This window comes from Balaenoptera borealis, assembly GCF_965194805.1.
Source record: "Balaenoptera borealis genome assembly, chromosome: 1".
NCBI classification, from domain to species: Eukaryota; Metazoa; Chordata; class Mammalia; order Artiodactyla; family Balaenopteridae; genus Balaenoptera; species Balaenoptera borealis.
The window spans coordinates 43,729,160-43,753,892 of NC_138860.1; the positions used below are offsets into that span (position 1 = coordinate 43,729,160).

General features: G+C 38.2%; 1 protein-coding gene across 7 annotated transcripts in view; it reads left to right on the forward strand.

The window, feature by feature from the left end:
• The window catches only part of KCNK2 (potassium two pore domain channel subfamily K member 2), a 243,378-nt gene that overhangs the window by 86,087 nt on the left and 132,558 nt on the right, over window positions 1-24,733 (forward strand). For all 7 annotated transcript variants that reach the window (XM_082401937.1, XM_082401939.1, XM_082401935.1 and 4 more), the window contains one exon: window positions 1,569-1,879. In XM_082401937.1, the coding sequence (XP_082258063.1) occupies window positions 1,569-1,879 (311 nt within the window). The remainder of the gene's footprint in view (window positions 1-1,568; window positions 1,880-24,733) is intronic.

Consider the following 24,733-nt stretch of genomic DNA (forward strand, 5'->3'; position numbering starts at 1 on the left):
TACATACCTGTTATAGCAGGTTGAACCATTGGAAACTGCTGAAATGAGTTGTACGTATGTGGAATCTCCGCTTGGAGCCAGGGGTACAGTTAAGTCATCAGAGCTCCAACTTCTCCTCAAAGTCAGAACCATTCAGAGTTTTGCTGATTGAGGAGCCCTCGGTTATCTGTCATCATTATACAACACTGCTTACTTAGGTCTGGTGCTTCACATAGCTTTGCTTGCAAAGCTACTTTCTGATGGGCAACAGATGATTTATGAACTCCAGCTGTGGTAGTCAAGAGGGCAGGGTATGTAGCCATGTGAAAATTGACACTTCTTATTTTCGAGTAATTTCAGGTTCCTGTAGGGTATTTGGGTGCAATTTCACAGATTATTTCTTGTATACTTACTTAAAAGTGTCTTTTAGATTAGGTTATCATTTTATTAAACCTGTATTATATACACTAAAGTAATTTTACTTATATCTCTAACAATTACGGATGTTAAGTTGATTATTATGGTTGAGTTGATTTTTTTTTAAATCTCCCATCTTTCAGCCATTCTATTACCCCTTTTGGTTCAGTGTTGCCTTTCCAATCAAATATTCTGTAGTAGATGGCATATTTTCCCCTTAGCAAGTGGAAGTCTAGTATCTCTTGAATTTTCTAAAAGGAAATCCATTAATGATATTTTTGAACAGCTGAGATGAATAATAAATGGATTTAGAGTCACCTCAGAATATATGGGAATTTGTAAGAGAACACATAAATCCATCTAATGGAGCAATTAGCTCTGTACAGAGCATGTAGGGTCTAAGGTGTGAGACGATGTTTTTAATTTTTTTTCTTGATAATGTTCACTGTTGAAGGAACTTGTCATCTCTTGGCTGCACCTATGATTGTGTGCCAGAATGGGTAGCAATACTTTTGTTTTTTTAAAAGATGTCCGAGATTGAATAACAAAATACAGAGAATGATTAATCATGAGCCCACTTTGGAGGACAGCAAAAAGAAATGATTGAGCTATTGAGTGGTTTATTTGCCATCATGTTTTACCAGATAATTACTAACGTTCTACTTCGAGCAACAATGTTTGGATCGCAAATTCACTTACAATTCCTTTATTATAATGAATTTTTAAATAAAAATAGATAACGTTCTTTACACTGATTGCTTGTGGTATAGAGTGTTAAGTTCTTGAGAACAGGAATAATCCATTAGCCTTCTTTATGAGCACTCAAATATCTAGCTTAGTACCATCAACTCTTAGGAGTTCTGTAAATGTGTTGACTAGCACGTTGGACAGATATAAATTTTGAAATTAATTAGGAAGTCCTCAGGCATTCTTTTTTTTTTAAGGTTCTTAGTCTGCTTCCTGTTTTTTTCCTCCCATCGGAAACCCCAATAGCAGCAGAGAGCTAAGACCCAGCCCCTTTTCCTTGAACCCTTATATACTTCTGGTTTAGGCTCCGGAGCTTCCACCAGGAGAGCAAGCGGAGTTCAGTCCACCTTTGCTGACCCCTGAAAGAAGCCGAGCCATCCCCTCTAACCTCCTTCAACCTAACCTCCATTCTCTATTGTTGGCAGTGGCGGCCCCTGACTTGCTGGATCCTAAATCTGCCGCTCAGAACTCTAAACCGAGGCTCTCGTTCTCCACGAAACCCACCGTGCTTGCTTCCCGGGTGGAGACTGACACGACCATTAATGTTATGAAATGGAAGACGGTCTCCACGATTTTCCTGGTGGTCGTCCTCTATCTGATCATCGGAGCCACAGTGTTCAAAGCGTTGGAGCAGCCTCACGAGATTTCCCAGAGGACCACCATTGTGATCCAGAAGCAGACGTTCATTTCCCAGCACTCCTGTGTCAATTCGACTGAGCTGGACGAACTCATCCAGGTAACTGGCACCCAGGAGTTGTTATTCCGTTTCCTCTGTGGGCAAAGACAAGTAAGAATAAGAGGCAATAACTCAGTACTAGGCCCTCCGATGTGCCTGTGGGGTCGTCTCCCACTTTTCTCCTTAGTGTAGACCTCTTGGCCACAGTTTCTTTTTCTCTTTATTGCACTCCCTCCCTCTTTTATTACTTCGGCCATCTTTTCTTCTCCTTTTCCTTTATTTCTCCCGCTCCCTGCTCCTTCTCATCCTCTTCTGCTCTTGTGTTTCTCTATTTCTGTCCTGTTGTCACCCTGCTTTCTTTTCCTTTGTCTTGTCTTAGAACTGCCAGTGGACAGTTCTGTGAACACAGGGTTACCTTGCTGGAGGCCCTCAGGGTTAGAGAACCACTGCCGACTGAGAAACTTTGCTGTGGCAAATGAGGGGAAAATATAAGGCAGAAAAAGTGCAGTAATCATGGCAGTGGCTATCATAAGATAGAAAAGATGAGTTTGTGGTGGATACATCTCATGGCTAACAGGCCATAGCTCACTTCTTTAATCTAGCCAAAGTATAACTCTGATAACTGCCTTTTTTAGGTGTCTGGGGAGAAGTGATTAATCATTGCTTCTCTAAACCCCAACTAAAAGCAATTTACTAGCAACACGGAAAAATGGAGTTTTTGAATAAAAACTAATTTAGTTTTAATTTACTCTATAATAGCAGAACAGTATCCTTATGGAAAAACGTTTTTTAAAAGAAATTTAATCCCAAAATGATTTAAAAATTTCAGTTAGGCTCTTTCGAGATGGCTATATTTTTGTTGTAGATTTCTTTTGTTTAAAACAAATCATTGGTCCAACCAAGAATCTTGGTCAAGAAGAAAGCCCTAGAATTTTCTTTCAAGGAGAGATCTGACTGATGAAAACATTTTAATTGTACATATATTCATTTTCCTATAGAGCCTATTTTTCTTACCAGGTTTATGTCAAATGGGATTGAAAACCATCTGTGAGTCATCAACTGGGCAGTTTCTTCCTCATCTTATGTTTGGTTTTACATCATTTGAGTGAGTTGGAATAGTCGATTGAGGGAAGAAATTATTATTGATTTTTATCCAGTTTCTTGTTCTATGACCTTTCCTCTTTTATTCCCTCTTGCCATGGATCCCCAAATGCTACCTCTGTCCTCCATAGCCCTCTCTATTTATAGAATACAAGTTCTCGTTCAAGTTTTATTGAAAGCTATCAAAGCTAGTACTCTCTGATCCTCATTTAGCTCCTACCACATTCAGACACTTCTGCATCTCACCTATTTGATTAAATTTTGGAAAGGTTCTTCAGATAATTAGATACTGAATTCCCTACTATTTGTAGATGATGGTGCCATTTTCAGTATTGACAGTGAACCTGCCAAATAATATTATCAGTCCAGCCACCGCATTGTCTGTTCCTGCATAAGATCACTTCCACTTCACTCTTGATTTGTGCCCATCATCCTTAGAGGTACAGAAAATCTTTAAAGAGTCCCCACTTCCCTTGGGTTTTAGAAGAAGAGCTCTATGTTATTTTGGTGGAGGGAGCATGGAGTCGTGGTAAAAGCCTAAACTGTGGGATCGGATAGGACGTTTTAAATTCCATTTGAGTACTTTCCTAGAGTTGTCATCTTGAACAAGTAATTTTCCTCTCTAAGCTTTAGATCTATCTAGAGTGAGGGAAGAATACCTATCAAGTAAGGTTGCTGTAAGGAGTAAAGAGATAATCCGTGGAAGGCATTTAGGTGCTCAAGAAGTGTTAGGTTTATTTGCTGTTTTTGTTATTTTTCCTTCTCTGCTTACCTCTTAATTGGGTGGAAGCATCTGATTCAGGTAATTGCATACTTACCTTCTCAAGTGAGGTTGTTTGTCTTGGGCAGGAAAAAAAATGCTACATTGTTTTTGGAGTGAACACAAACAGAGCTCAATATATGACCTAATTATTTTTCTTTTTGCTCTACACAGGCAATCCATTTTAGCTTTATTAATATTCATTGCCGATTGAGGATCTTTGCTTCTTAAAAAATCTTAAGGATTTTGGTGCTTATTGAGTGTTTTTAAATGCAGAGGTTTGCCTGTTATTTATTGTCATATCACTCACCTTTATAACCCTATGGTTTTAATAAATTATTTTTTTCTCTTTGAACATAATTTCTTCTTGTAAAAGAAGTCTTTATAGTGGCATGGCTCCAAGGATCAAGCTCAGTGTCTAAATAGGGAGGAAAGCAAATGAGCCAGGATTCATATATTAGAATTACATTTCATTTGTATGGTTCTCATAAATTTCCAAGTGTTTTTCCTGTGTTTATTTTCCCTTTTAATCCTCCCTTAAAACCTCATGAGCGGGTATATTAGGCAGAAATATCGCAGCATTAAGGATTAGGAGGCTAAGAAACCAAATGATTTACCCCAGATAGTATCTTTAGGATGAGAGTTCAGGTCTTCAGAATCTTGGTCTGGCTTTATTCCTAGGAGTCTCCACTCTTCCAGGGCTTTCAGTGCTGAGGGGAAAATAGTTGGAGAGGTTAGAAGTTCAGTCCTTGTGTTGGTGGAGAAGGAATTCTGGATTCCTTTTGTGAATAGTGGGCAAAGAGGAGGAAGTGGGTAGTCAGGCAGTAAGGCCAACGTCAGGTACAGTTAACCTAATCTGGCCTCCAGTTATTAATTACACCTCTGGGTGGGTGATGGTAACCTCATTCCATGCTGTGGTTGTATCACAGGGTAGCCTAGGCTTGGGGGCAGGGTGGGCGGGGTGTGGGGGGAGATTGGGAAGTGGAGCATTAAGGCACATGAGAGCAACTTCCTTTTCTGCTATCGAGTCCCATCGTGTGTGTTCGATCTAAGTGCTGTTTGGTTTTTTAAAATATTTATTTATTTATTTGGTTGCACCGGTCTTAGTTGCGGCATGCGGGATCTTTGTTGCGGCATGTGGGCTCTTAGTTGCGGCACATGGGATCTAGTTCCCTGACCAGGGATTGAACCCGGGCCCCCTGCTTTGGGAGCATGGAGTCTTAACCACTGGACTGCCAGGGAAGTCCCTAAGTGCTGTTTTTGACAAAGACCCTCTAAGGCAAGATTGAGGTGGTGGCAGAGATATCAAGACAAAGAGATCTTTTCTGGGATGAAATATTTTGAAAACTTTGACTTTTCAACTTCCATTACATTTGTTAGTGTGATTCCAGTACAGAAAAATATATGGAAACCTTTTTAAGTTTCAAGAGTCATGAATACCATTAACAATAGCCAAATTTTAATGAGCACTTACTATGTGCGAGGCACTATTTTAATCCCCTTTCCATGTATTAGCTCCTTTAATTCTCTTAAACAACCCTATGAGGTATGTGCCTTATTATCTATATTTAACTTAGGTGGAAACTGAGAGGGAGCTAATTTTCCAAAAGGTAGAGTGCACTGTTATTCAAAGCTAAATGGACAGACTCCAGAACTTATGATTTTAGCTCCTATATTTACTGCCTCTAAAAAAATTTAATAAACATTAAAGTTTGCTGTCAAGTTCCCTATTATTCTGTATATTAGAGTGTAATGAATATCAAATTATAGTCCTCTGTACATCGTGATTTACATTATATAACATATCTCTCTCCATATATATGGAGAGTATATAACCTGGATTTTAATATTCTTTTTGGACAACACTTCCTGGTTTTCTCCTGTTTGAATGTCGTAAACCAGTAGAGGCATGGTTATATTAGATATACCTGGTTTTAATCTAGTTATTTCCATGTTTGCTGAGTCAATTCTGAGATTAAAAAACGGGGCAAAAATCTATGATCTATACGTTGATAATAAAAACATCTTATGGGAGATTTGACTTTTGTTTTATCGTTTGAGCTCTACGCCCCTGTGAGGTAGGTAGGGAAGGTATTCTATCCACTTTTTGGGTGAAGAAACTGACACATTTCACAAGGTCATGTGGTGGCCTCAGGTCGAGATCTTTGGAGTCTTCCAGTTGAGGGGATTGTATTCTCTGCACTGTTCCCTCTTCTCAATTTTGTTCTTACTGCTTCATTCAGTGGCATTTATTGAGCACTTCCGGTGTGTTGACCTTTGTGCTGGGTATTGAGCCAAGTAAAATGATGGGGAAAAACTTGGCTTCTCTTAAGGTACTCTCTCCTTCAGAGTCAATGCAGGAGACTGCTATAAACTTAGTTATAATAGAACTACTTGCAGATTGGAGCTGGGCTACTGAGGAAGAAATTAACCACCCAGTGAGAGTTGGGAAGACACAGAAGAAGAGGTGAAAGGGAAACTGGATTTTAAGTGTGGAATCAGTGCTCTCTGGAGGAAAAATTGGAATCAGTAGATGTTCTAGGCAGAGGGCATGGTGCAACTGAATTGTCTGGGTGTAACTGAATTGTCTGGGTGTGAGGGGCAGCGGCATGAGCAAGTCTAACAGAGTAGAGAAAGGCCTCTTATTCCACAGGAAGGAGGTGGGCTTTACCCTAGGCCTATTCCCCTCCAGCTGGAGTAGATGCACCATTGAGGGCATTGGTTGTATACCATGGGATACTTGGAGCTACATGCCTTCCTAGAATGCCAATGAACTAGACTTTTTTAAAGAAAAAAAGAAAAACATTGTTTTATACTAATTCTATAAGCATGTATTCATTCATAGATATTTATTGAATTCTTGTTGAATTCCATGTGCGTTGTCACAAGCACTGAAATACAGTAGAGAATAAAACACATGAAAATTCTTGCCCTTGGCGAGCTTGCATTTTACTGGGGGAAGATGGTATGTTAGTGATAAGTCTCAGGAGAAAAAAATAAAGTAGTGAAGAGGGGTTGGAAATGTTGGATGGTCTTGGTGATTAATTTTAGATAAGGTCACTGATAAGGTGACTTTTAAGTGAAGGGCGTGAGGGAATTAGCCAAGGGGCTGTCTGGGGAATAACACTCAGCAGAGGGCCCAGCATATCCCAAAGATGAGAGCATTCCTGGCCTGCAGAGGAACAGCAAGGATGCTGGGAGGGCGTGGTGGAAGATGATGTCAGGCAGGTAATGAGGGCCAAGTCCTGTAGGGCCTTGTAAGTGAGAATCAGGAGTTTGGCTTTTTAGTACAGATGAGTGTTCTATTCTGGCTTATGTTTCACCAGGATCACTCTGGCTGCTGAATTCAGAATAGACTGCAGGAGGCCACGGGCAGAAACAGAGGGAGCAGTTATGAGGCTGTTGTAATAATCCTGGTGATGGATAAGGGGAGCTTGAAGTAAGGTTGTTGTAGAGAAAGTTGTGAGATATGGTCAGATTCTGGATGTATCTTGGCAGGAGAGCCAATGAGACTTACTGACGGACAGGATGGGCGGGGCAAAGGTGAGGAGTCAAAGATAAGCCCAACATTTTTGTCCTAAGAAACTGAAAGAATACAGTTCCCATTTTTCTGAGATGAGGAGGAGTGCAGGGGGACCTGGATTGGGGGTGATGTCAGGAGCTTAGTTTGGAGCACTAATCATGTCCATTAGACGGGCTTCGATTATTGAAGAAGATTCACAGGACCCCACATAACAGTGCTTACAGATCTATAGCATAATGTAGGAACATGGTGCAGTACAACAACAGCACCCAAATAAGGATCTGCACCACAGGCAAGGGTCATATTGCAGCATGGGGTCTGGCGGGGCCAGGAGCCAGCTGGATTTGTCCTCCCTCTGTAAGGCCATGCCAGGCCATACTCCTCTCTTGGATCAAGAACCACCAGTGTGTGCACAGAACATTGTGGGCCAGGGAGACCAAAATGGCGTCTTGGCTGGAGTTTCTGATCCCCCGCCGGTCACATAGGCATTTTCTTGCTACATAACCAGCCTCAGTGGCAGAGCTTTCCAGGAGTCTCTCTGAGACCAGGTGCAAATCATCCACCACAATGTTATCCATAAATAACGCTGACAAGCTGGTGCTAACCTCCCTGAAGCTCCTCAGGTCATGGTTATAAAACAATACTCTTGATCAGAGTGTCTCATGCCTTTACCAAGGGACAGTGTTGTGTGGGTACTTTAGCCCAACGGCTCAGGCCAATTCCAGGCCAGCACAGTCAAGTTAAATTTGAAATGCCTGTGAGGACATCCAAGGGTAGATGTTGAGTAGGATGCTGGAAATGCGAGTTTGATCTTTGGGGGAGGGGTCAGGCTAAAGATATACTTTTGGAAGTCATCATTATACCAAAAGCATTTAAAGTCAAGACGTTGGATGAAATCACCTGGAGAATGAGTGCAGGTTGAGATGAGCAGAGATTCTAGTATGACCCCAGGAGCACTTCAACATGTAGAGGTTGCTGAGGAACAGATCCAAAGTCTGCGTGAATGACTGATTTACAACCTAAGATTTCAAGGATGTTCCTCTTGTTTTAGCAAGATGTATCACCCTATGCCCCCAGACCTCTTAAGGTTTCTTTTTTCTTTGCCTGTAGGAACCCTTTAAAAGAAACATTTAAAAAGTATGTCTCTAGGCATGGGAGCCAATGAAAGTGTTTGAATAGGGGAGCCCAATTATGTTTTGGATTATGGCTCTCTTAATGGCAAATGGGATGGTTTAGCATATGAAAAGCGTGCTTAGAACTGATTGTATATGGTGGTGAGTGATACTATTTGATTCTGTATACAATGGTTTGGTGGCTGTTATTCTAGTTTGTATAAGCATCCAGGTATATTAAATATTTGGCTTCACTTTTGGAAAGCGTATGTTCATCTTCGATCATTTTATTTATGGACACAAAATCATGTTGCCCAGAAAGCATCTAAAAGGGCTGTCTTTTGTTATCAGTGATTTTACTTTTCCTGTTCAATATTTTGGATGAATTTAGACTTTAGGAACCCGATTCTAACAAAAAAATTGCCTGAAAAATATTTAAACATCCCATAAATACTTTACGTCCTTTGGGTTAATCTCTGGAAAAAGCATTTTTAGATGGCGTAATGTGTAAACTTCTAGTAGCTTGGATTATTTTAGCAGATTATCTGGGAGTCACTTAAAGGACTGGGCTTCAAGGGTGAGGATTACTCAAGAGTGCTGTTTTCATAGTTAGAAGAGGGAGTTAGGTATCAAGGGTGATACAGAAGTCTTAAAGAAAACCTTGTCAGTTTCCAGTTTTCCTGGGACTCTCCCATTTGCTACTTTCTTAGTGGGATAATTTATGTTTGCCTCCCATCCCAGCCTCTATTTTCATGCTATCTTGACTTTCAGAGTGAAAGAATGAAAAGGGAAACACTTTTTCCATGTGTTAAGTACATCCAGTAACAATTGAGATAGTTTCATTCACTGTTTTCTAATTATACTTAGGTTTTTATTATAAAACATAAAAGTAGTTGTCAGAAAATGATTTTATCTCCAAAGGATATATGAAACTTAACTAGTTAATATTGGTAAAAAAAAATAGTAAAGTGCTATATGAATATTATATATCAATAAAATATCACCCAAACTGATATGATTAAAAAGGAATATTATTTTAAAATAATGGCTAGGACATTATTTGATAGCTGGAATGGTTATTGCAGAGTGAGCAAAATTATTCTGCATATACATTGTAATACATTTAAAAATATTTTTTGGCTGACAATTTCTTTGGTCTAAACTTAAAACATGACAAATGTAAAGCTCAGTCAAATAGTATTAGAGTGAAGTTTGACTAGTATAGATCTGTCCATAGCTATTATGATGGTGGCTCTAAAATTCTTAGAGTTGTACATTCCATATTTTCATTTTATCATATATTTGAATACTGTTTTGGATGTTAAGGTATATTATATTATTTAATTCACACATCCCCTGACATGTATATATTAATTCACATTTGCAAAGTGAGGAAACTGAGGCACAGACAGATTAGGTGCCTTGCAGTTCAGAAAGAGACAGAATGGTACCTTGATTAGATGATTCTTCCTTGTGACTCCATCTCCAGGACCTTTTGCTTAGATACTTAACACAGGAATGTGTGTACCACAATGTCTAGTGATAGTAAATACCCAATAAATATTTAGTTCAAGGCTATATCTCTTTAAAAAGTACTTATATATGTATTCTATTTTGTTTGGTCAGGAAACAGAGAGGTTATTCTTCATCATCCCCCTTTTGTAGATAAGCGAACTGAGGCACAGAATGTTTAACCCCAGGTCACTCAGCCTTTTTTGGCTTGAGATGCTGAAAGTGGCACAGCGAGCATTACAGTTGCAGAGCTGTCGTTCAGGTGACTCTATAGCTCGTTTCCATTGTTCCAGAAGGCCTTTTTAGGAGTGACATTATTTTGTTGTGTTTTCTCCCTGGGATCCCCTTTTATCTAACCCCACAAACTAAGTCAGATTTCTGACTTGTGCACCTAGGGTACACTTGCTTCATCTTAAGTTGCTGGTACATCTGGCACATCCATGCTGTAGTAGCAAAGACCAGCAGCAGAAGACGCAGCAGGTCTGTAAATGTGAAGGCAAAATATATACTTGTGGAGAATGAGAGTACAATTATAAGGCCACAATGAGCAACTAAAATATTATGCAGAAACGTGTGTGGTTGGACACTAGTCATGCTGAAGCCTGAGCAGGGGAGGAAAGCCTGAGCAGGTGAGGTCAGGGAAGGTGATTTCAAGCTGGAGGATTCTTACCTGAATGGAAGAGGTGGACAGGAGTGGAAAGAGAAAGAGCAGAGGGAAATTGTTATAAGAACACACTAAGTTAACATTCTATCTATAGGATTATAGCACTTTTACTCCTTTCTTGGTTTCTAACATTCACAAAGTATTAATAGTATCTTGTACAAAATCCAGGTGATACCAGAAGGTATCAAGAAGAAAGTAAGATCTGAAATCCTTCCCTCCAGAGTTGGCCAAGACCTCTCTTTAGGCATTATACACAAATGGAATAGACTGAAGGGTGTGTGTGTGTGTGTTGGTGTATACACACACATATGCATCTGTCCACACAGAATTGTACACACATGGGATCACATATGCATGCCATTTTGCCATCTCCAGTTTTTGCTCACCATTGTGTAGGGGATGATTCAGGAATATTCCAAGTCTTCATGTTAGCTATTGTCTGAAGGGTTTTGACATAGAGGACCTGACACAGAGTACTACCACTCCCCACATCCCTTGTGGTGGGGGATTTAGATTCCCTTATGGTCCTTTGGTCAAAAAGCTTCATTCTCTTAATAAGTGATGAATAGAAGAAACCGAAGTATTGACTGAAGAGTTCAAGTATGGAGTATTGAAGAGTATAGAAGAATAGAACCTGTGGCATTGCAAAAGAGGAGAACTACTCATCTACTTGTAGATCTTGTAGTAGTAGAACTGCTACATCCTGAAATGTTTTCATTTCAGGAAATAAATGATGGTTCCTTTCAGTCGTGCTATTGGGATCCTCCTATTTTGTTATTTATTAAGTATTCACATAGGTTAGGTAATATCCTTTTCAGTAAGGGAATGAGATGATGTTTTCTAACTTTTTCAGCTATTTCCCTGCCTTTCATTTTTATGAACATTTGAATATCTTGGCTGAATCAAGAATAGTAGTTCATCTAGCTTAGTATTTCTTACTCTTAACTATCTAAGGAACATATAAAAACAGTGCCTCAGTTCCCTTTATAAAGCCAGCTTTAGAAAGGACAGCTGTACCCAGTGCCTCATGACATTATGAAAAATCTGTCATGGATCTAATATTCATAAGCTTAATTTATCTAAACTGTTTGAATATAACCACATTTCACCTTGTACCTTCTCTTGAGATAAGCGTCTTACATTCTACTCAATAAAGTTTTTCTTTTTATTTGCTCTTTTGTAAAATTACCTCCTTTAAGTTTTAAGCCATTTGCTTAGCGAATTTAGCAAAGTCATGAAATTCCCTTCTACGGAGAGGGACACTGTCTTTTTTATCTTCATCCCCTACCACATGTAGAATTCATTCTTCCTCAACTCTGTATGCTTTTGTAATCCGTGATATTGTGTGTCTTGGGTCTTTGCCTTTCTGGTAGTCTTGTTTTTTCATCTCTTCCTTAGCACTTACAGTGTCTTCTTGATTATTTTACTTATCCTTTTTTGAACTGCTTTCTGCTCAGTTAACATTTTGAGAAGTGTCAATTAGAGCTGTGGGCAGTATTCCAGAAGAGGAGGAATCATAATGTAGCACAAAAGTGGCTTTCTGTTTTAATTCTTTCCTTGTCCTTTTTTCCCCCTGTTTTATTTCTATTACCTCTCTGATGATGCCTAGTGTTTCGTATGTTGTTGTTGTTGAATGATGTCCTCAGGCAAAGAATTGCAGTGACTTGAGGCTTCTTGTAGGTTACTGAAAACACTATTTGAAAAGGGTAGCCTGGGTTATTTTCTCCCAAATCCATTAGTTTTCACTTGACAAAGATGACCCTCAGTTCTCATTTGTGTGCCTCTTTACCCAGGCATGTGAGATTTTAAAAATTTAATTGAACATCAGGCATTTCACAGATCATGGTAGTATTTCCACACTTTGATATTTCCCTTTTTAGTGTAAAATTAAAACTGCAGAACAGATACTTAGATTTACATTTATCCCTTCAAATATATATTTATTATACCTACATTTTTTAAACTATTAAAACCTTTTCTTTTAGACCTGTAACCAAACATACCCATTTTTTTTATTTTCCCATTTTTATAAAGAACATTTTTTCTCAGTCTTTAGTACATACTTTTCTATTTATGACTACTTACATTTTGCTAATTAATTTTTCTCTATGTCCTTACGTACTCCCTCATAATAGCTTTTGGATCGGCGAAGCATACTTTCTCTATACAGTACTGCTTTATTTTTACCCCGTGATTAGTTAACTTGCATATGTGTTCAGAAATATTCTTTATGTGCTTTCACTCTGTTTTGCTTTTAGTTTTTCTCAGAAAACTCCAGTTTATTTAGAACTTACTGTTACGTATAAGTGAGAGAGCTCCAATTAGTCTGTAATTAGTCCTCGGTTTATAGTAATGTTAAGTGAAAGTGCCAATATTGGCAGATTGTTAAAAGTATGTATTTTTTTAGGGGTACCTAAGGAATCAAAATTTACCAGAGGCTTGTAGAAGTAAAATGTGTTCTCTAGTGATGTAGCAATTCAGGGAACTTTGGGAAATAAGTAAAGCAATGAATGTGAGTACTGTGAAAAGGGAGAAGAATCTCAGTAGACACCGTTACATGGCCACATGGGTTGCAGTGATGCATATTTCAGGAAAAAGAATCTTTAATTCTTAAATTTTCCATTTTTAGGGTCCCAAAATAGTTTCTTGGCTGTTGTAAAGTCCCTTTTCTACAGTTATGCATCTCTTCTTATTTTGCTAAAACTCACTTAGAGGAGTATGGGGAGTCATCAGAAACTCGTAATTGCTAAAACAGGACATGTTCCTTTTGGGCAAATGAAAAGTTCTCCTTTCCTGTCACTGTTATTCATATACTATAGAGGGTGATTTGAAAACGTTTGATTTAAGTGACAGGTACAATAAAATGAACTCCACTGTCCTTGGACATATGTGCGATCAGCACAAGAGTGAAACTAATGGTACCAGGGAAGCAGATTCTGAGATTTATGGGTGAAGAGACACTGGTTGGTGTCCATTTAGACGTTTTGGTGTTAACCCCGAGAGCAGAGGTACCTCACTTCTCCTCCATATTTGAAGGGGAGACCTTAGGGAGGTTTTCTGTTAACCCAAGAGTCACCACCCCATGGGTCTGTGGTGCTGTGTGTTTCCAACAGAGTGATAGTGTGGTCAGGATTCACTAACAGATTTCCAAGCAAGGCAAGCCCAAATGGACTAGAAAGGAGAAACATCCTTATTAGATGGATTTAGGATTCTTATCTTTTATTTTGCAGGGGAAGTAAAGGGAAGGTCTTATTTTCCTTAAAATAGCCACGGAGATGCATACAAATTATGTTCTTTAGTGGGCAGCATATTTTCACATAGCAGCATCTCAGATGATCGGGACCCAGGTGTTTGTTGAGCAAAGAAGAAGCTAGTGAATATGGCAGAGGTCTTCTTAGCTTTGACTTTAAAGCTTGCTCTAGCGCTTGTGCTTTTATCTGGTAAAGTAGAATTTACAATGTTAATTACCTACCAGTCTGTAAGGAAATTTATATGTTGCTGGGTGCAGTTCTGAATTCCTGTTGCATGAGGGAGGGGTTAGTGAGGGTTTCTTTGAACACCTGTTTTTCTCTTGCTTCTCAGGAGGTAGGCAGGCTGCTGCTATTTTCCATTTGTCCTAGTCCATGAACAAATCATCAAATGATTTATTCCCAGTTTTTATTAAATAAAATTTTATAAGACAAAATTACATGTTGATAAGTCAAAGTAACTTATCACTCGTACAGGAAAACAAAATTGATTTGCAGCATAGTTTTGTGAATCTGAATTTTTTTGGACATTTGGACACACACTGGCCATCCTGAGTTCTCTTTCTGCATCCTCACTCAGAAACATTTTTGCATTCATCTATCACATTCAGGTAGCATATCAGCTATTAGAGAGACCTGAGGTAAGACGGTGTAAAGACCTACTCATCTAAAGGAAGAGGTAGTTAAAATGCACATTCAGTCATTTATTCATTCTGTATGTAATGTTTTTTAAGAGGTGTAGTTTTAAGCAAGGGGAGTCATCAACATAGAACTATACTGACAGAGTCCTGCTCTCATGAAGCTTCTATCCTAGTGGGAAGTGACTAAAAATAAACTAAGAAGTAGCTGAACAAGATAATTTCAGGAAGTACAAATGTTCCGAAGACTAAAGAATGACCCAGTGAGATGGAATGATGGGAGCAGGGCTCCTCTAGAAGGGCTGTGTTTTCTCTGAGCTGGTGACCTTGGGATGAGGTTTGAATGAGGGAGTCAGTCATGTAGAGATCTTGGGAGGAAGCGTTTGAGGAGGAGTAGGCAGCAAATGCAAAGGTGGGAGCATTCTTGGTGTGTCCTAGGGCCTATGCAAACATCGGTGTGGTTGGCCCATCATTCGTGAGTTGAGGGAAACAGGCCAAAGCCTCATAGGTCTTCATTAGTGGTCTAGGTTTTGCATGCAATGGAAATTGACAAATAGAAAGTTTAGAAAGAAACAAACATAATTATATCATAATTGTGCTAGGCAAATAATGTGGTGACTTAGGGGGATTAGAAAGATTAGTTGGAGAAATTTTAATGAAAGTTGATTTTGTGAAGAATTTTAAATAAGGGGGGACAAACAGGGTTTGTGCTAGTAGGATAGGAGCCCTTCAGGAAGATGTGCTCAAGGGCGATGATCCTGGAAATGTGTGTACTTTTGGGGGAAATATAAGGGAGAGGGGAGATGGCTGAGTGTTCTGAAGCTGATACTAGATAGTCAACTTAATGTGTCTAAGATTCATTGAAAAGAAGATCATTTTAATGAGCATAGATAATTGCTAGATGATTTGCACGGGCTCTGTGTGGCAGAAGCCCTTTATTTTATTTTTATTTTATCAAAATACATTCTAGTATCCATTTTAGGATACAAGATGTATATTTTATTACCTTTAAAAATTATTTTTTATTTAAAATCTTCCACAATAGCAATATTTCTAGGCATATTACAGCTTACATGTCACCATAAATAATTGTGTAATTAGTTTTTCCTTGATAAATAACGATTTCCTTTTTTTTCTCTCTGGTTAACAAGTTCCAAAGCTTCACAGCAGTGTTCATTTCTGGAAGATGTTTTATCAGATGATGACATTTGGCTCTTGATTTGAGCAGGCCTGAAAGATCTATTACATGAGGCTAGTTTTAAATAAGTTGGCTTAATTAAAATAATCTTATTTTATGATAATGATATCATTCCTGAGGCATATTTTTCATGGACAGCTGTATGGTGCTATTATGCAAAAAATAATGCAAAACTATTTTTTGATAGGACAAGACATGCTGCTTTATTCTCTTTAGTCAGTACCTCATAGCCTTATTTCTTGATCCATAGAGAACTTGTGTGTATGTTTGTGTGTTTGTGTCTGTGTTTTAGCCTCTGTAATCCTTTCCTTATGCAGGATTAAATTGTTTCAGATAGCCTTCTTGTTAGGGACCTAATGAGATTCCTTTCTTGAGGGAAAAGAAAAAAATAAGTTAATCTCATATATAAACTGAACTGGGATATGTGTCTTTGAGTCTCAAAGAAAATGCAAAGAGCAAGCAAAAGTGGTAACTATATCTGAAAATCAGGGAATTTCTGAAAAGTGTCAGCAAAATTTTATCATAATGTATTTTGTATTAATTGCATACAACATTTTAAGGAATAAACTAATTGAATTTGGAACTTGGAATCTACAGTGCCTAGTCAAACTCTGTCATTTTAGAGCTAAGAAAATAAACAGTTCAGTAATTTTTCTAAGAGCCTGCTACCAGTTAGTAAAAGAACACTATTGGATCCGTGAGTTCTAGCTCCCTACACCTAATCCCCCACCTCCCAATTTCTCCTTTTTCTTTCTCTTATAAATATAAACATCTTTCCAAGATCAGAGATGCATTCTAACATTTTTTATTTTGTTGAAGTAAGTAGTGCAGATATTTTGTTTTCTGCCCTCCAGAGCTTCAGTCTGTATACAGTCTGTATACCCATATAGATGACTCATTATTTTGCATCTGTCCATTGCTTGCTGCCTCTTATGGTGAATGAGTGAATGGCTGGCTGGCTGGCTGGCTGGCTGGATGAATGAATGAAAAAAAATCTCAGAATTTTAGGATTACGGAGAATCCTTCTGAATCTTGAGAAAAATTAAAGTGAGTGGTGTCCTTTTGAAGGTTCTTGCCACCAAAATTACCAGATAAAGTTATAAATAGATTTTTAAAAGGATTAATCCTTTTAATTAGGGGATGATAAATCAAAATGAACTAGGAAGGAGAAGTGAGACAACTTAGAATTTTAAAAAATTTTTTCTGATAAATGAAAGAAAATTCCATGAATGTTTACATGTTAAGTGAATATTTATTGAATGCCTATTATGTACCTGGCACTGTATGAGACTATGGTTTCTTTTTCTCTCAAAACTGTACTTTATAATACATATTATTTTATATCCTAATTGTCTCACTTCACAATATATTATGAATCTATATCTATATCTTTAACTATAGATTTATGAAATCCTTTTTAATGGCTTTATAGTATGTCATTTTATGGATATACCATAGTCTTTTAAGACTATTCTCCTATGTCAGGGACTTAACCTTTTATTATTATTTTTTTATTGCGGTAAAAAGTGCATAGCATGAGATCAACCCTGTTAACAAATTCTTAGGTGTGAAGTGCAGTATTGTTAACTGTAAGCACAATGTTGTACAGCAGATCTCTTGAACTTTTGCATCTTGCATGACTGAGGCTCTATATCCATTGAGAAAGCAACTGCACTTCCCTGCCCCCATCCAAACCCTGGTAACCACCATTCTACTTTCTGCTTCTGTTGAGTTTGACCACTTTAGATACCACATGTAAATGGAATCATGAAGTATTTGACCTTCTGTGACTAGCTTATTTCACTTAGCATAATGTCCTCAAGGTTCATTCAAGTTGTAGCATGTGACAAGGATGCCTTTTTTTTTTAAGTCTGAAAAATATTTCATTGTATGCATATACCGCTTTTTTCTCTATCCATTCCTCCATTGATTGACATTTAGATTGTTTTCACCTCTTGACTAATGTGAACAATGCTGCAGTGATCATAGAATGTAGATATTTCTTTGAGAATCTGTTTTTGATTCTTTTGGTTAAATATTCAGAGATGGAATAGCTGGTTCTATCTTTAATTTTTGAGGACCATCCATACTATTTCCTATAGTGGCTGCACCATTTTACATTCCCACCAAAGTGCCCAAGCGTTCAAATTTCTCCACATCATTGGCAACACTTGTTATGTTCTATTTTTTGTTTTTTTGTTTTGTTTTGTTTTTATAATGGCCATCCTAATGATGTGAGGTTATATTTCATTGTGGTTTTGATTTGCATTTCCATGATTAGTGATGGTGAGCATTTTTCATGTACCTGTTGGGCATTTGTATATCATTTTTGAATAAATGTCTATTTAAGTCTTTTGCTCATTTAAAAAAATTTAAATTTATTAACTTTTTTTGCTGTTGATTTGTAGGAGTTCCTTATGTATTTTGGATATTAACCCCTTATCAGATATATGGTTTTCCGTTATTTTCTCCCATTCTGTAGGTTGCCTTTTCACTCTGTTGATTGTTTCCTTTGCTGTGGAGAAGATTTTTAGTTTGATGAAGTCCCACTTGTCTATTTTTGTTTTGTTGCCAGTGCTTTTGACAACATTTCCAAGAAATCATTGCCAAGACCAGGTTTATGAAGTTTGTCTCCTATGTTTTCTTCTAACAGTTTTATAGTTTCAGATCTTATGTTTAAGTCTTTAATCCATTTCAAGTTGATTTTTGTGTATGATGTAAGATGAGGGTTCACTTTCATTCTTTTGCATGTGGTTGTCGGTTTTCCACATCATTTGTTGAAGAGACTGTATTTTCCCTGTTTGTGATTTTGTGATCTTGATACTCTTGTTGAAGATCATTTGATCATCTATGCATAGTTTTATTTCTGGGCTCTCTCTTCTCTTTCATTGTCTATATGTCTGTCTAGGTGCCAATACCATACTGTTTTTTTTTTTTTTTTTTAAACATCTTTATTGAAGTATAATTGCCTTACAATAGTGTGTGTGTTAGCTTCTGCTTTATAACAAAGTGAATCAGTTATACATATACAATATGTTCCCATTTCTCTTCCCTCTTGCATCTCCCTCCCTCCCACCCTCCCCATCCCACTCCTCTAGGTGGTTCCAAAGCACCGAGCTGATCTCCCTGTGCTATGCGGCTGCTTCCCACTAGCTATCTATTTTACATTTGGTAGTGTATATATGTCCATGACACTCTCTTACCCTGTCACATCTCACCCCACCCCCTCCCCATATCCTCAAGTCCATTCTCTAGTAGGTCTGTGTCTTTATTCCCGTCTTGCCACTAGGTTCTTCATGGCCTTTTTTTTTTTTCCTTAGATTCCGTATATATGTGTTAGCATACTGTATTTGTTTTTCTCTTTCTGACTTACTTCACTCTGTATGACAGACTCTAACTCCATCCACCTCATTACAAATACCTCCATTTCATTTCTTTTTATGGCTGAGTAATATTCTATTGTATATATGTGCCACATCTTCTTTATCCATTCATCTGTCGATGGACATTTAGGTTGCTTCCAGGTCCTGGCTATTGTAAATAGAGCTGAAATGAACATTGTGGTACATGACACTTTTTGACCTATGGTTTTCTCAGGGTATATGCCCAGTAGTGGGATTGCTGGGTCGTATGGTAGTTCTATTTGTAGTTTTTTAAGGAACGTACATACTGTTCTCCATAGTGCCTGTATCAATTTACATTCCCACCAACAGTGCAAGAGTGTTCCCTTTCCTCCACATCCTCTCCAGCATTTGTTGTTTGTAGATTTTTTTGATCATGGCCATTCTGACCGGTGTGAGATGATATCTCATTGTAGTTTTGATTTGCATTTCTCTAATGATTAATGATGTTGAGCATTCTTTCATGTGTCTGTAGGCCATCTGTATATCTTCTTTGGAGAAATGTCTATTTAGGTCTTCTGCCCATTTTTGGATTGAGTTGTTCGTTTTTTTGTTATTGAGCTGCATGAGCTGCTTGTAAATCTTGGAGATTAATCCTTTGTCAGTTGCTTCATTTGCAAATATTTTCTCCCATTCTAAGGGTTGTCTTTTGGTCTTGTTTATGGTTTCCTTTGCTGTGCAAAAGCTTTTAAGTTTCATTAGGTCCCATTTGTTTATTTGTGTTCTTATTTCCATTTCTCTGGGAGCTGGGTCAAAAAGAATCTTGCTGTGATGTATGTCATAGAGTGTTCTGCCTATGTTTTCCTCTAAGAGTTTGATAGTGTCTGGCCTTACACTTAGGTCTTTAATCCATTTGGAGTTTATTTTTGTGCATGGTGTCAGGGAGTGTTCTAATTTCATACTTTTACATGTACCTGTCCAATTTTCCCAGCACCACTTATTGAAGAGGCTGTCTTTTCTCCACTGTATATGCTTGCCTCCTTTATCAAAGATAAGGTGACCATATGTGTGTGGGTTTATCTCTGGGCTTTCTATCCTGTTCCATTGGTCTATATTTCTGTTTTTGTGCCAGTACCAAACTGTCTTGATTACTGAAGCTTTGTAGTATAGTCTGAAGTCAGGGAGCCTGATTCCCCCAGCTCCATTTTTCGTTCTCAAGATTGCTTTGGCTATTCGGGGTCTTTTGTGTTTCCATACAAATTGTGAAATTTTTTGTTCTAGTTCTGTGAAAAATGCCAGTGGTAGTTTGATAGGAATTGCATTGAATCTGTAGATTGCTTTGGGTAGTAGAGTCATTTTCACAATGTTGATTCTTCCAATCCAGGAACATGGTATATCTCTCCATCTATTTGTATCATCTTTAATTTCTTTCATCAGTGTCTTATAATTTTCTGCATACAGGTCTTTTGTCTCCTTAGGTAGGTTTATTCCTAGATATCTTATTCTTTTTGTTGCAATGGTAAACGGGAGTGTTTTCTTAATTTCACTTTCAGATTTTTCGTCATTAGTGTATAGAAATGCAAGCGATTTCTGTGCATTAATTTTGTATCCTGCTACTTTACCAAATTCATTGATTAGCTCTAGGAGTTTTCTGGTAGCCTCTTTAGGATTCTCTATGTATAGTATCATGTCATCTGCAAATAGTGACAGCTTTACTTCTTCTTTTCCGATTTGGATTCCTTTTATTTCTTTGTCTTCTCTGATTGCTGTGGCTAACACTTCCAAAACTATGTTGAATAATAGTGGTGAGAGTGGGCAACCTTGTCTTGTTCCTGATCTTAGTGGAAATGGTTTCAGTTTTTCACCATTGAGGACAATGTTGGCTGTGGGTTTGTCATATATGGCCTTTATTATGTTGAGGAAAGTTCCCTCTATGCCTACTTTCTGCAGGGCTTTTATCATAAATGGGTGTTGAATTTTGTCGAAAGCTTTCTCTGCATCTATTGAGATGATCATATGGTTTTTCTCCTTCAGTTTGTTAATATGGTGTATCACATTGGTTGATTTGCGTATATTGAAGAATCCTTGCATTCCTGGGATAAACCCCACTTGATCATGGTGTATGATCCTTTTAATGTGCTGTTGGATTCTGTTTGCAAGTATTTTGTTGAGGATTTTTGCATCTATGTTCATCAGTGATATTGGCCTGTAGTTTTCTTTCTTTGTGACATCTTTGTCTGGTTTTGGTATCAGGGTGATGGTGGCCTCGTAGAATGAGTTTGGGAGTGTTCCTCCCTCTGCAATAATTTGGAAGAGTTTGAGAAGGATAGGTGTTAGCTCTTCTCTAAATGTTTGATAGAATTCACCTGTGAAGCCATCTGGTCCTGGGCTTTTGTTTGTTGGAAGGTTTTTAATCACAGTTTCAATTTCAGTGCTTGTGATTGGTCTGTTCATATTTTCTATTTCTTCCTGGTTCAGTCTCGGCAGTTTGTGCATTTCTAAGAATCTGTCCATTTCTTCCAGGTTGTCCATTTTATTGGCATAGAGTTGCTTGTAGTAATCTCTCATGATCTTTTGTATTTCTGCAGTGTCAGTGGTTATTTCTCCTTTTTCATTTCTAATTCTATTGATCTGAGTCTTCTCCCTTTTTCTCTTGATGAGTCTGGCTAAAGGTTTATCAATTTTGTTTATCTTCTCAAAGAACCAGCTTTTAGTTTCATTGATTTTTGCTATTGTTTCCTTCATTTCTTTTTCATTTATTTCTGACCTGATCTTTATAATTTCTTTCCTTCTGCTGGCTTTGGAGTTTTTTTGTTCTTCTTTCTCTAATTGCTTTAGGTGCAAGGTTAGGTTGTTTATTCGAGATGTTTCCTGTTTCTTGAGGTAGGCTTGTATTGCTATAAACTTCCCTCTTAGCACTGCTTTTGCTGCGTCCCATAGGTTTTGGGTCGTCGTATCTCCATTGTCATTTATTTCTAGGTATTTTTTGATTTCCCCTTTGATTTCTTCAGTAATCACTTCATTATTAAGTAATGTATTGTGTAGCCTCCATGTGTTTGTATTTTTTACAGATCTTTTCCTGTAATTGATATCTAGTCTCATAGCGTTGTGGTCGGAAAAGATACTTGATACGATTTCAATTTTCTTAAATTTACCAAGGTTTGATTTGTGACCCAAGATATGATCTATCCTGGAGAATGTTCCATGAGCACTTGAGAAAAATGTGTATTCTGTTGTTTTTGGGTGGAATGTCCTATAAATATCAATTAAGTCCATCTTGTTTAATGTATCATTTAAAGCTTGTGTTTCCTTATTTATTTTCATTTTGGATGATCTGTCCATTGGTGAAAGTGGGGTGTTAAAGTCCCCTACTATGATTGTGTTGCTGTCGATTTCCCCTTTTATGGCTGTTAGTACTTGCCTTATGTATTGAGGTGCTCCTATGTTGGGTGCATAAATATTTACAATTGTTATACCTTCCTCTTGGATCGATCCCTTGATCATTATATAGTGTCCTTCTTTGTCTCTTGTAATAGTCTTTATTTTAAAGTCTATTTTGTCTGATATGAGAATTGCTACTCCAGCTTTCTTTTGATTTCCATTTGCATGGAATATCTTTTTCCATCCCCTCACTTTCAGTCTGTATGTGTCTCTAGGTCTGAAGTGGGTCTCTTGTAGACAGCATATATATGGGTCTTGTTTTTGTATCCATTCAGCCAGCCTGTGTCTTTTGGTGGGAGCATTTAATCCATTTACATTCAAGGTAATTATTGATATGTATGTTCCTATTCCCATTTTCTTAAATGTTTTGGGTTTGTTATTGTAGGTGTTTTCCTTCTCTTGTGTTTCTTGCCTAGAGAAGTTCCTTTAGCATTTGTTGTAAAGCTGGTTTGGTAGTGCTGAACTCTCTCAGCTTTTGCTTGTCTGTAAAGGTTTTAATTTCTCCATCACATTTGAATGAGATCCTTGCTGGGTAGAGTAATCTTGGTTGTAGGTTCTTCTCCTTCATGACTTTAAGTATATCCTGCCACTCCCTTCTGGCTTGCAGAGTTTCTGCTGAAAGATCAGATGTTAACCTTATGGGGATTCCCTTGTGTGTTATTTGTTTTTTTTCCCTTGCTGCCTTTAATATGTTTTCCTTATATTTAATTTTTGACAGTTTGATTAATATGTGTCTTGGCGTGTTTCTCCTTGGGTTTATCCTGTATGGGACTCTCTGTGCTTCCAGGACTTGATTAACTATTTCCTTTCCCATATTAGGGAAGTTTTCAACTATAATCTCTTCAAATATTTTCTCAGTCCCTTTCTTTTTCTCTTCTTCTTCTGGGACCCCTATAATTCGAATGTTGGTGCGTTTAATGCTGTCCCAGAGGTCTCTGAGACTGTCCTCAGTTCTTTTCATTCTTTTTTCTTTATCCTGCTCTGCAGTAGTTATTTCCACCATTTTATCTTCCAGGTCACTTATCCTTTCTTCTGCCTCAGTTATTCTGCTATTGATCCCATCTAGAGTATTTTTAATTTCATTTATTGTGTTTTTCATCATTGCTTGATTCCTCTTTAGTTCTTCTACGTCCTTGTTAAATGCTTCTTGCATTTTGTCTATTCTATTTCCAAGATTTTGGATCATCCTTACTATCATTATTCTGAATTCTTTTTCAGGTAGACTACCTATTTCCTCTTCATTTGTTAAGTCTAGTGTGTTTTGACCCTGCTCCTTCATCTGCTGTGTGTTTTTCTGTCGTCTCATTTTGCTTATCTTACTGTGTTTGGGGTCTCCTTATCACAGGTTGCAGGTTCGTAGTTCCCGTTGTTTTTGGTATCTGTCCCCAGTGGCTAAGGTTGGTTCAGTGGGTTGTGTAGGCTTCCTGGTGGAGGGAACTAGTGCCTGAGCTCTGGTGGATGAGGCTGGATCTTGTCTTTCTGGTGGGCACGTCCACGTCTGGTGGTGTATTTTGGGGTGTTTGTGGCCTTATTATGATTTTAGGCAGCCTCTCTGCTAATGGATGGGGCTGTGTTCCTGTCTTGCTAGTTGTTTGGCATAGGGTGTTCAGCACTGTAGCTTGCTGGTCATTGAGTGATGCTGGATCTTGATGTTGAGATGGAGATCTCTGAGAGATTTTTGCCGTTTGGTATTACGTGGAGCTGGGAGGTCTCTTGTGGACCCGTGTCCTGAAGTTGGCTCTCCCACCTCCGAGGTACGGCCCTGATGCCTGGCTGAAGCACCAAGAGCCTTTCGTCCACACGGCTCAGAGTAAAAGGGAGAAAAAATAGAAAGAAAGAAAGAAAGGAAGGAAGGAAGGAAGGAAGGAAAGAAAGAAAGAAAGAAAGAAAGAAAGAAAGAAAGAAAGAAAGAAAGAAAGAAAGAAAAGAAAGAAAGAAGCTATAATATAGTGAAGTAAAATAAAGCTATTGTAAAGCAAAGCTATACAGACAAAATCTCCCCCAGAAGCATATACATATACACTCACAAAAAAAAAAGGAAAAGGGGAAAAATTAATATATCCTGCTCCCAAAGTCCACCTCCTGAATTTGGGATGATTCGTTTTCTATTCAGGTATTCAACAGATGCAGGCACATCAAGTTGTTTGTGGAGTTTTAATCCGCTTCTTCTGAGGCTGCTGGGACAGATTTCCCCTCCTCTTCTCTGTTCGCACAGCTCCTGGGGATCAGCTTTGGATTTGGACCCGCCTCTGCGTGTAGGTCGCCTGAGGGCGTCTGTTCCCCGCCCAGACAGGACGGGGTTAAAGGAGCAGCTGCTTCGGGGACTCTGGCTCACCCAGGCCGCGGGGAGGGAGGGGTACAGAGGAGGCGGGGCGA